Source organism: Sphaeramia orbicularis, chromosome 9, assembly GCF_902148855.1.
Source record: "Sphaeramia orbicularis chromosome 9, fSphaOr1.1, whole genome shotgun sequence".
NCBI classification, from domain to species: domain Eukaryota; kingdom Metazoa; phylum Chordata; class Actinopteri; order Kurtiformes; family Apogonidae; genus Sphaeramia; species Sphaeramia orbicularis.
This window is the reverse complement of record NC_043965.1, coordinates 20942005-20955272: the sequence shown is the minus strand read 5'-3', so window position 1 is coordinate 20955272 and position 13268 is coordinate 20942005. Positions and strand designations below refer to the sequence as shown.

The 13268-nt window shown below is 43.3% G+C and overlaps 1 protein-coding gene across 2 annotated transcripts in view; it reads right to left on the bottom strand.

Annotated features, from left to right (window-relative positions):
- Positions 1–12581, bottom strand: part of ptch1 (patched 1) — a 50841-nt gene extending 38260 nt beyond the window's left edge. For both annotated transcript variants that reach the window (XM_030143888.1, XM_030143889.1), the window contains exons 1-2: positions 12027–12581; positions 10692–10884 (exon numbers count right to left, since the gene is read on the bottom strand). In XM_030143888.1, coding sequence (XP_029999748.1) covers positions 10692–10884; positions 12027–12194 — 361 coding nt within the window. In that variant the 5' untranslated portion in view covers positions 12195–12581. The remainder of the gene's footprint in view (positions 1–10691; positions 10885–12026) is intronic.
- Positions 12582–13268: the final 687 nt, after the last annotated feature.

The following is a 13268-nucleotide window of genomic DNA, read 5'->3' as shown; positions in this document are numbered from 1 at the left end:
TGTTGCTTAGTCTGTTGGTTCTTCTAGAAAAGATCCACTTAGTTATCACAACTCAACATTTCAACCAAACAATTCCAAAAAATATTTACTCTGCAGTGAAATTCCACTTTACAATTCATACACTGGTGAGATTTAATAAGCAAGTGTTTGGTATTTTGCACTTTCTTAGTGACTTGAATGACTGACAAAATTGTAATTGATAAAACATTGTACTTTTTTGACAGATTTTCCAGTCAAATATTTATTTTATTCTTTGGCTGCACAAGTAATTGAATCGTAATCATGACAGCAAAATCCTGCAGAGTGAAACAGGATAAAATATATAAAGCCAGTGTATTTCTGCTGATAACCAAGCAAGTAGCCTCATGGAAATCACAAATCGTAATATTACTCACAATTGCAATATGCCTTTTTCACCAAATCACTCATCTCCATTTTATTTTCTCTGACTGGCATCTATTCCCATCACACATGTTAATGTGCACTGCTGCGTATGTGTGTGTGTGTTATTGAGTATTACTGAGTATTTCTGAGTATTGAAAGGAGAGGAGAGGAGCCTGTGTGTGTCACTGTATTGGAACCCTCAGTGTGGGTATTCAGTGTGTTGCATAACATTAACCCCTGGTCCCCCTATTCTCAAACTGGGGGAACGGGGGGCAGTGGGGAAGAAGGGAGAGAAAAGTGGGTTTCTAAGGAACTGACATCACCCCATCCCTTCTTTCAGTTCTGAACTTCAAACCCCCACTCCAACCCCCTCCTCTTTATACTCTCATTTTCTCTCTTTTTACTCTATTCAGCCCTCGTCTGTGATTGGCCAGATCATGACAGCAATCAGCCCAGCCCCTCTGTCAATGCTAGCCCACCCCACCCCCTTTCTCCTGTCGAACTTTTTATATTTCCAAGCAACAAACTACAGCATTGTGGTACCCCCCCATGCAAATACAAGCATCTTGCACTTTAATACATCCAGCATGACACTAAATCTGAAACATACACTCTACACTTAGCCATAAATATCACTGCAGTTCCTTCTTGGAAAGACAGAAAATCAGGATAAAATATATTTACATTAATAAAAAAAAATGGCTGAAAATGATGCTTCTCTACTTTTAGCAGTTCTAGAATCACTTTAATGTATTTAGGACAACCACTAACAAATATCTTTTATTACGTGTAACCTTGTTATAAGAAGCTAAACAAGTCATGTATATGCATGTGGGAAAAGTGCATGAATGCATATGCAATGTGTATATATACTGTACATAGGGGAATGAATAAATACATCTATATGTGTGTGTGTGAGAGTGTACGTGTGTGTATGTGTGTGTGCAGAGAAAGGATTAGCTGGATTAGGCCCCTTCTCAGCAGGGACCCCCTGTTGTGAGGAGGAAGCCCCCCAAAACCAGGTCATCTCTCTGCCACAAAGTCTATAGCGACCTCCCATACCCTGAGCCTGTTGCATAAGGTGTCACAAAAATGCTGCCACGTGAAAAGAAATATATGTTCTGTTTTTTTCTGTATTCATTAAACTGTTCACCTAAAAGCAACAGTTTACAAGTACTGGCCCATCGTCCTGTGTAAGATAAGGAAAAACAATAAGTTAATTTCAAACTGACTCATTTAGAAATTCTATTAGTGACAGAGGATAACGTAAATCCTCCTCACTTTCATCTGGTCCCGTTTGGCCCCTTTTAATGAGTTCAGGTACGGATTCCCACAGATAAGTCTCCACCTTCTGTTAGGACTTCTCATCTCATCTCCTTCTCAGCTGCTACCACCAACCACCTGACAGAGATCATTAGGGAGACTCCACCTGTTTTCTTTTTTTCTATGTTCATTCAAACACCAGCTGTTACTTTCAGGTCCTTGCTCTTTGACTTCAACTGGAAAAAAAGGTTGAATATTTTAATTTATTAAGTAGCTTCTAATTGTCTGTAACCTCTGCATCACCGACTGTGTTTACCTTGATGATTTCTATGATATTTCATCTGAATTGCAACAGTAAACAGCTTCTATATTGAAAATGTCAGATTATATGTTAGCTTTCTCCTCTGACCATTTAAAATTCACCAATTAACACTGATCACAAATTTATTCTGAAGAAGTGTGACTGTGCACGTCGTCGTTGAGTTAGCATTACCATTTTCGGAGGCGGAATACACAGCGGTATTTACAGTGGTCGTAATAGTAGTTTTTAATGTGTTTTCCTGCAGTGTAGGTGTGTACACAGCCACAAATGTGTGATGAAAGGCCTTACTGAGAGCCAAGACCCTATCTGACCCATGGTGAGACCCCACTTTTGGCCTCTTCTTTCAGTTTTTAAAAGAGGAGGGGCTCCCCTCACAGAGGAAGGGTAAAACAAGCATGGTGGGGTGAAAGCGATTAAGAAAGATGAGAAGTGTGTAAGAAAAGTAGAAATATGACGAAACCGAGAGGGGAAATGCTCTGACTGGCAGCTGTAGCCCAGTGTCTCCCCATGCTGCTACACACCCCCGAGCACCCGACCCCTGACACAAATGTGACACCCCAGCTGCCAAACCCGCCACCCCCCCTCCCCCACCCCTCTCTTCTCTCAGAACCCCCACCCATACCACCGACCCTCACCCTCCAACTCCAGCATTACCATATGTATGGCTCCCCTCGCCCCTGATTATGCTAATCACCTGTCCGGCCCCTGCAGCCCCTAAAATGGGTGTATTTAGCAGTCGGCTGGCTCCCAATGCCGCTTCCCTTGGGCCCGAGGTGTACATTCACACACTCCTCAATGGGCAGATTCTTCCACGTTGCTGCCTTCATTCAGGTCCCACTCTCCCCTCCCAACCCCCCACCTCCACCCCGTAAAAAAAAAAAAAAAAAAAAAAAAAAAAATCCTATTCAATGCCAGTGGATTCACAGAGAAGTGGAAAGAGTAGTAGGGGAAGAAAACGCTGACAGAAAGTCTGTTTGTACGGGGCGCAAGAAGGTGCGAGCATGTGCGCAAAGGTTGTGGTTCGTTCGAAAATACCCAAGAAGATAGAGTAAACCAATTTCTTAATTGTAGTACGTGAGTAAGATGGGATGTGACATGTCATAGGCCCTACCTCTGTGATTTAACATGACAAACAAAGCTATTTTTACAACTAAAATAATATCAACAGAAAACCATAAATAACTAGAAGCACTCGGAGAGCGCAGACCTCCGCCAAGGCCGATCAGTGGGCTCCCCCCGATCACCACCTAAATTTAATCATTTGTTCCTTGTGCCAGTATCAGCATTTCCTGAAAATTTCATCCAAATCCGTCCATAACTTGTTGAGTTATCTTGCACATGGACAGACAAACAGACAGACAGACAAACCAACGCTGACAAAAACAGCACCTCCTTGGCGGAGGTAACAATCGGCAACCCAAGCAAAAACTCCTCCATCAACCCCAACTCTTTGCGTCCTACATTTCCAGTGCCTGTCGAATGTAAGCCAGGTGAGCCCTCTCCCCTTACTGCCATGTGATTGGCCTACATCCCAGTCATAACAGACCGTGACATGTGCCTGAATAGCCAATCTCAGCCAGCCATCTTGCTGTCATTTCCTGGAAAGATTTCCCATGATTCCAGGTATCCCAAAAATCACACATTCCTAGGAGTGGACTGGGAGACACACAAAGAGAAGTGCAATGTGAGATGAATAAAGGGACAGGTAATGATAAATCTATCTATCTTGAGTTAAGTTTAATAAATGTAGGCTATGTATTATCAAAAATTATCAATATCATGCCGATTACATTACATATAGATTTTGTTTCCACTACAAAGGCAATACATATTCCAATATATTAATCTGGAAAACATATCTGAAGCCTTTTTAAATGTGACAATGCGTTCCTAAATGTCTTCTTTTTTTTTGGCAAAACATAAAAACAGTAGACAAACTCTTGGTGCTGTAGTGCTTCAGTCAAGCCTTCAGGACAATCTCAGTGCAGGAGGCCACTTCCCTCTGACGCACGCTGCCTCAATCTGTAGCTCGGAGCCTCTCAATCATCAGAGAGGAAATGTTTTATATCTCTGTATCTTTATGCCTCGCGTGTGCATGTGTAGTACTGCTGTAATTGCTGTTGTTGCCAGATTCGATGACGTTGCACCGTTGGAATTGCAATGAACTATACTGCTACGTAGCCCATGTGTGCCAAAGGGGTTCAAAAATTCCGACGACACATACACACACGCACAATTAGGAGGTCTTTATTGTATGTTTGCATGAAAATTTCTCAGCGTTGCAGTCTGAAAAGCATCAATCCACACTCCAATTTCTCTCCTAGTGTACGGTAGGTACCGAAGCCAAAACACAAACACACTACCGCTACTATACTCCTGCTTCTTCCCTCATTCCGTCTCAGCCCCCCTTCAAACATACACACACACTCTTTTCCCTCTGCTGTTTTGTACTTTCTCCACCCCTCTGGCAGTCAGCGATGTGAGGGAGGGAAGAGAGGAAAGGGGAAGAGGGAGGGATAGAAGGGGAGGGGAGGGAAGGGAAGGAGGGAGGCCAGACCACCCTGCTCTCATGGCAGGGCTGAGTGTTTACATTGCCGTGGCTCACTCTGTAATACATCTGGCATTCTGAGGCCACTCTCTCCAGCCAGAGATGGGGGGGAGTGGTGGTGGCGGAGAGGAGGGGGGTACAGAGTAAAAAAGAGAGACCTTTCTGGCAGGGAGGAAAAGAGAAGGATAGAAGAGGGAGAGAAAGAGAGAAAGAGAGAGAGAGAGAGAGAGAGAGAGAGAGAGAGAGAAGGAGGTAAAAGGGGGAGGGTAATTCTCTCCACAGTCTCCTGTGGTCGGTCATTCGCAGGGCTCTGGTTTTTGAATAAGAGCGCCTGAAAGAATGCAAAATGTAAACAGAGAGCTTGGAGGCATCTCAGGATGTCATTTGTGAATGGGAGTGCATTTGCTCCGTGAGTGCGCACACATGGACATACACCACGCATTTAACAAGCACATTTTTAAGTTATTTCACATTTACTTCGCCAGGTAGGCTAATATACACAGAGCTGCTTTTAAATGAGGGAGCGCAAGCTTGAGAAAACAGCGCTGTCAGTCTGTGTACAGTACCAGAGGCGCAATGTTTCCCCACACTAAATCCCTCACCAGCTAGCCTGCACTTTTCATCAACTCATAAAGTTTAACACAACACGGTGGAATGTTATTCCTTCTACAGAGGTTTAATCCTGTTTGTAGTGAGCTGATAAACACAAACTTAATTGAGTCCAGTTTGGAAAATGTAAAAAGTGCATGTGTGCATGTGGACACATTTCTGCAAAGTTTGGAGAAAGGAAAATAAATAGAGAGAGAAAGATAGATGACTCTGTTGTGCATTCTGCGCAAACAAGAAAAAATATTGGGTGTGGGCGCATTTGTGTGTTTGATTGCTTGGGGCTGCTGAATGAAAGCGGCTGGAGATAGAGCATGCAAGATGAACTAAAAAAGAAGAGAGAAGAAGCAGAAAATGGATGAAAACAGATGAATAAAGAAGTGAAAATAGCAAAGGGAGGCCCCATCATGCCACTGCTGGTCAACCACCTACTCATTCACACAACTAAAACTCAAAGCCTCTCTGCACATGTGAGTGTGTGTATGTATGCATCTATCAGTGCTCCCATACACATCAAAAGCTGGATAATTCAATCATGCAAACCACAATCCTCTCAGCAGAGACACCACATTTAGGGCACTCCTCCTCCTCTTCCTCCTCCTCATCTTCGTCCACAAGAAAGGATGTCATGGCTTCTTCCGCATGCACTTAACATTATACCGCTCCCCTTTCCACTGCCATTACCAGCAAAACAACAAAACAACCACCGACTCTGTCAACTTAGCTCTTAATCACCCTAGATACAAAACAGACATTGCAATGGAAGGAAGGAAGGGGTTGCTTTAAAAAAAAAATAAAAATAAAAAAGAAGTTCTATATTAGACTGGATTCTGTAATCTTAAGTAGTTCTCAGGGTGCAGACAACCATGGACTGATACCATTTGTATGTCATGTTGATATTGGCACTCAGTTGAAAGTAAACTGTAGTTTGCCAAAAGTATCAGAATTTGAGAATGAATTTTTCTGTGCAACAATTAAATCTACAGCTAAAACAGAAAAAATACTGTTTAATTAAGTGACACTTTTCTATTTGTTTGAGTTAGAATTCCTACACACTCAGGGATTAAAACAAAAGAATATTTCACATTGACTGCCCTCTGCTGGAGCACAGATGTCAAAAGGTTAAGCACAGATTCATCACATGAATCACAACCATGTAGATGAAAAATGCACAGTTGTACACTCGCTTGACATGTAGCACATGTGCATACATACAACCACATACAAACACTGACACAGAGGCGCATGCAGGAGCATACAGGACACAAACAACGACTGGTGACAGCTGTGATTCTGCTGCTTTCTCCCCCCACCCATCCTCCACCCTCCACCCTCTGCTGTGAGTCTTCACTCCGCACCCAGGCCACAGGGTGAGTATCAGGTGAGGTTTTAAATAGCGGGGCCTCTACAAGATGACCTCAGGGTCCCAGGGGTCTACCCCTGTGGCCCCTGGCCCCTACACTATGCCCCCCAAGAAAGCGCTCCGGGGCTGGGGCCCTCCTCTCAGTCTGTAGCCTTGAGACTACAATCCATAACCCTATGCCCCAGTCCCGACCATAAATATGGGGACCATGAACTCATTTCAACTTGAATCACTCAATCATCTCTCTCTGTGGCTCATTTCTGTATACACTGAAGTGAAATTCATCTGCCCCATTCTCACTTCGGTCTAGATGTGAAGGAAACTAACCACAACTCAGCACTGCATGCACAACAGCTCCATCTTATATGTTTCACCCCTTGTTTCAACTTCTCCCCTCGCCTTGAGCTTGAGCTTCAAAAGTCCCATTTCCAAATTTTCTCTTCCCTGTACCCCCTCTCTCCCGTCAACACAGACCGATAACCACATCTCCAACCCCTCTCTCAGCACAGAGGGAAAGAGCAAAAGAGTGAGGGGCCGTCTTACAGGAAGGCCAATGTTTACGCGATACTGTTTTAATTAGTGGTAGGCGGTGCTGCTATTTTCTTTACAATTTGGCCTCTGTTTGCCTTAACCCAGAATGCCAAGGGATGGCTCCATTTTCCATTTGTGGCCAGGAGGAAATCTATAGGGGTCTTATTATTCCTCTCGTTTACAGCTCTTCTTCGTGGACGAGGCTTAATCTTCACAAGATCATCCAGAATCATCTGCAATTTGAAACTGAGGACATATCCAAAGTCTCACACGGGCCAAAACGCATGTGTTCTGACATTGAGGGAAGAGCACAGAGGGCAGCCAGCCAGCCACATGTGTGTGTGTGGAGAGTAAGATAGGACACCACAATGCTACAACTTCCTGTTTCATCTAATAATTTCCTGTGAGTGCCACAGAGCACTGTGGACATAAACACAGCATTTATCTGCAGTGGGGATGGAGTCTGCCCCAGACAGAGGCTGCTCTCACTTTTATATGGTGAAAGTAACCGTCAATATGTATAATATCTTGTGATTCTATATGGGCTTTTGAATACAACCTATTGGTTTCTATAGTATGTAGGCAAATGTTAATTTCTTGTTTCAGATTGTAAAAAAGTAGCGCTACGATGCTGGATGTTACAATGCAGATACAGATCCTACAGTTCTTTTATTACTAATCTCTTATGTGTATGTGTTCTTAATACTGTCATAGTTTTACTACAATTAGATTGCACGTTTCCTCTTACTTAGAGTATTATAATATATTGTTATGTATTAAAACCCGCATCATAATACACATAAAATTGCCAGATTCTTAACAATACCCTCACTGTATTAAACGCATACAACCTAAGAAAAAAGACTTTACAACAGTAGATGCATCACTTAACAAATGTTAAGTAAAGCACAGATTCTCATAAATCCTGGAGGTTTGACACAGTCACCTCTTTGTGCAAGCATATCTCACTCCCAATTGGTCTCTGTCACTGAGTCTAATAAACAGAACTTCCTGTGTCTGAGTGTTTATAAACAGTGCTGAGTGAGCACTGTGTGAGAAGAGACAATCCCTGCGAAAGCTGCGGCACGTGACAGCACACAGAATAAACACACAAGTCAGCGCTGGTACGCAGCTAATGGTGGCCTGCTGTAGGCCTCAGCACCACCAAACAGCAGGCGATGACAGACACGATGTAGGGTCAGTAACATATAAATGTAAGTCCGCTCAATTACAATGGATTCGGGATCTAATACGAGCTGGGTGTATTGTGTGTGTATGTGTGTGTAAGTGTGTGCGTGCCTTCACAGGCCACACAGCTTCCAGGCGGGGTCGTCCATGGGTCGTCTGCGGAGGGCAGTTCCAAATGAAACATAAACAGCCGCTCTGTCCTCTCCTCCTCTCTCCTCTTTTTCCTCTCCGACGATGGGCCAGTCCCCCAGCACAGCGTTCCACGGTCCAGGCAGAACTAATCTATCCCTCAGCTGTGCAGTCTAATCTAAACAAACAGATCTCTCCCTACCAACATCTGGAACCCCTCACGTACCGGGACCTAGGAAACCACCACAGCCCAGTCTCTTTGTCAGTGTCTGTGTGTGCATATGAGCAGGTCGTTGTGTATCAATATGACTCAGCGTGAATCCGTGTTTTAGATGTCTACCAGAGGTCAACACACTTCTATCTACAGCCTCCAAGGTTCAAAATTAAACTCGTCCAACTGGTGCCAAAACCTCAAGAAGTAATTTCTGCAGAAGACAAATCTAAGAGGAACTTAACCAACACACAGGCTTTTTTTTTTTTTTTTTAATTATTAGGCAACATCTGTAGCTGTAACTTCTGAATATCTGATCAATCATTGAGAAAATTAAACATATAAGGATAATAATACATTGATGACAGTTTATCAGTGCCCAGAGTGATGATTTCAAATAACACCTTCTGTTGGAAAAACACTACAATGATCACAAACTCTGATATTTGGAAGGGATTGAGAAAACCCATTTTATTTTACTGATGTTACTCTGTATGTATCAGACATTCAGACCATGAAGATTTCATGGAGACTGATGGCATCTTGCAGAAGGCTGCAAAAGTGCACTGGGACTTATCAAATAGATCACTATACGGCTGTTCTACACTCCAAAAATCAGCTAAATGTACTGCTAAATACTCAAAGCAGTGAGAACATGACATGATTCAACCAGTTACTATCATTTAGCACATGATTCAGGTTTTCAAGGTAATATCTTGTAGTTTCTTTCTCAGACTGAACAGTTGTGAGAGAAATCTACACATCCATCAATCAAAAAACATACTTCAGACACTGTTACCATCAACTAAATAATTTTTTTTAAAACAACTAATTTCAATTCAGTCAGAGACGATGTGAAAGTTAACAACTTGACACCAAACGGATGAACTGATGAGCCCGGGCCAACTAATGCTCAGTTCTATGTGCCGTACGTTTGCGTGTAACACAATTGTGGTGTGACGTGTGAAAAGGCTGTGAAAACCCCTGTTCCTCTAACAAAAAATGAGGAGCCCTGTAATGAAGAGGCTCCCCTCTGCCTAAACCACTGCCAACTGCGCCTGCGCCACAGATTAGAAGAACATGCTGTCTGTCAGACCCCTGCAGCAGCACGCAAGGACAGAACAGCAAACCCAGTGAGGAGGTGGGCTGTTTGATCTAAGCAGGATTCACTGTAATCTGTAAAAGTGGATCATATGAACCATTTATTATTTAGAAACCAGAAAAATGAAGGGGAAAAAAAAGAAAAGCAGAATTGTGACAACTGTGATTAAAGTTTGTTTTCTTTCTTTCATTTGACAAAAAGCTGTATTTTAATTCTCAGCAGCATAATCTGCTCCGCCATTCATGAATCCAACAGCCGACTCTAGCCTCAAGTGCTGGAATGCGGATCAAAGGGAAAGAAAAAAGCACAACCCCTTCTCCTTACACCCCACCACCACCACCCCACCCCACAAGCACCACCCATACACAGAGAGCCTCTTCTCCTTAAAAAAAAAAAAAAAAAAAAAAAAAAAAGATATAATTCTTTATAAATTACTTCTGGGACAAAACAACAACATAAGACAGGCCTATCCAGTCCGCAAACACCAGTTCCTGTCCTCACTCCGCTTTTTCCCTGCAGCCAGAGACAAATCTTTTTGGAAAGTTGAGAGCTGTCCAAAAGGGGACCACACACAGTTTCTGAGCATTCAACTGCTGGGGGCAGGCAGACACACACTCACACATACTCACACACTCTCACAAAATGGCGGCTTTGACAAAAATTTCCTCTACCCCAAAAGCTGCTTATGAACTTAATTACAACCTTACTTCTTCTGTGTGCAGTTACAGTCACGTCTTGCACATCTTGCACATGCATCTAGCTTGGTTTGAAGACCTAAGCTACATGCATGTTAGAATAAATAAAAGTGTTTTCAAGTTTCATTTGGCCACTTGCCAAGACCCAAACAATAAACAATTCCAGTGGCTTGTTTAGTAGGACTCGCCAACCCTGTCATCATCCAATCAAATCCATCCAAACATGCTCTATCAACCTATACATGTGAAAAATGACTGTAAAGTGTATTTTAGGAGAATATATCCCTTCATGTACCCCCCCCCTTTTTTTAGGATAAACTGTACATACAAAAATAAACAAGTGTCTTACCTTCCACCCAGAGTTTCTCCACATCCGTCTCCAAATTAGCTGCCCGTAAGCCCACAGCGAAAGCTCCAAAAATCATGAGGCCCACAAACAAAAACTTTCCGCAGTTCTTTTGTATGTAACAGCCCAGCCTAAACAGAAGTCTCTGGAACTTCGCTCTCAGCCATAGAGGTGCTTTCCTCCCCGTCGCTTTCCCCTATGATGAGACAAAAAGAGTCCCAGGGTTACTCTCAATTGAAACATTCCATGCACTCACCTGGACAGGTTGAAGTGTAGGTGTGTGAGGTCAACAGGTAGATATGAGTCCTTACAGTGTTAATAATGCAACGCTGATGGAAAGAAAAGAAGAGTCACATATCACATATATTTATAACATGAATACACGGTTCTCATGCATGAGTTTATTCCACACAGTTCAGCTGAGTGACAAGTTATGAGGATGCTGACTGACAATAAGAGCCTAAGGTTTGTGCTGCAGAGAGGCTTGAACTGGACCTCCTGCATGAACTGATGCAAGTAAATGGAGATCACTGTCAACCTGTGATTATACAGTAGGAGGACTTTTAGATGATACAGCCCAATGTGAGTTTATTTCTAAAAGATATGGTTAGGTAATATTACTGTAAAATATCAGTTAAGTCATTATAAGATTTGAAATTTGGGACATTTCTTAATTGTGATTTGTGACACACACACACACACACACACACACTAAAACAGATGATGCATGTGGATAAAACACACACATACACACACACATAGAAATACCAGCAGACAACTCCACTGCCCGTGTGTTCCGGTGTGCGTGGGGAGTGGAGGAGCCATCACAGGGGGACTCACAATATTTGTGAACGGAAGAGGGCAGCCACATGGATTTTTTTTTTTTTTTTCTTTTACGCGAGTCGTCTGAGGTAAGATCCTGTCATACAAAACTTTACTTGCCACCGGAGGCAACTCATGAGCGGAGAAATGGCAGGTTGGTTGTTGTCAAACAAGACTACAGCTGCATGTTTAACTGGGTCTAAAACCGTTACATGTCTGCATGTTGGGTCATAAACAATCTAATGCTGGGATAGTGTTTGCACAAAACAAAACAAAAACAACCATCACATGTTAAAAAACAGAAGCCGGCTGCAGAGGATGCGTCTAAATACTGTTCATAATACTCCAAAACAACCTTTAGGCTTACTACAACCTTGCTGTTCCCCTATGTCCCCCTGCCCAGCCCCAGCTGGACATAGTTTGGCCACTTTTTTCGGAGAATACAATGAAGCACAGACCGAAAAAAAAAAGAAAAAAAAGAAAAGCTCCTGTACTGATAAGATGGGAAATAAGCACCTCGGATATTTGCTCCAAAGCAAAGCCCGCATCGCAGTAACTCGGCCGCTGCAAATACTCCAAATCCAGCGGTGTGTTGCGGGTATAGTCCCCCCTGTTCCTCCGCGTTATCCTCGGCCGATCGGGGTCTCTGTTTTCCTGCTCGGACGCATTAGCAGCCGAGGCCATGTTGCGGGGACTGCGAGGTGGTAACCGTTTCCCACTTTATAGTATTTCCCCGAAAGCGTGTAGCGATATCCCAAGGCAACAAAGTTTCACTCTCGGAGCTTTCACACCCGTGAAGTAGGACTTCATACTCCTGTTGGAGACGGCGAGTCAAAGTCTGCGCCTTCCATCCCAACATTTCGTGATCCGGAGGTCTCCGCCGCTTCCTCCACACTCACCGCGTCTCTTAAAAAAAGTAAGTTTCTCTCAAAAAGCGAAGCGCGCAAAGTGATTCCCATACACAAGTCGTTGGGTCAGAAAGCTCGATGGTGGTTGCATTCTGGTGAGATCTATGTGGTTCTTCCCCTGGGCCGCGCGTCACGGCCAACTCTGAGATTCAATAGAAGAGGAGAAAAAGACCTCTCTCCATTTGGAGGCAGAGGAGGAGGAGGGGTGAAAAGGGAAAAAAAGACTCCAGATCCCGCCTCTGGGGCTGTCAGATTGCAGGACTTTCTTGCATCTGATTGGTTCCAGAAGGGCAAAAATTACTCAGCAAACACGACTATTATTAGCTGCTTAGCAACAGCTCACTAAAGTAGAGAGACCACCCAGGCGGAGAGACCTCATGTGTGCATCTCCAACTTCAGGGGAGGCTTACTGAGAGCCAAACCCGCTTGGTGCGTTTGGTGTTTTTGGGTTTCCACATGGTACCCTGTCTGTAGACTGAGGCATTTCCCTGAGAAGACCTGAAGTCTGAGTCAAGGTATACGCTCTGTGAAAGGGGGGCAAAGGAATGTCAGTAGTGCATTTTTTTTTTTTTTTTTTTAACTTTGATTTTTTTTTTTTTCTGCCGCCACCATGATGGTGGTAGTTGAGCCTCAAGTTACAGAGGTTTAAGGGGAGGTCCTACATTTTGGTGTAGATGTTGTAATGTCAGCTCTACTGTATAGGGTGGTCTATAGGCATGGAAAATAAATGTGTGTATTGCATTGAACTGTAAGTATCAGGAATGAGATCAAAACAGGTCTACAGTTATGAATGTCAGTCAAGAGTTATAGCTCTGTAAGGCAATATAATAAACTACTGGAAATTGTGCGC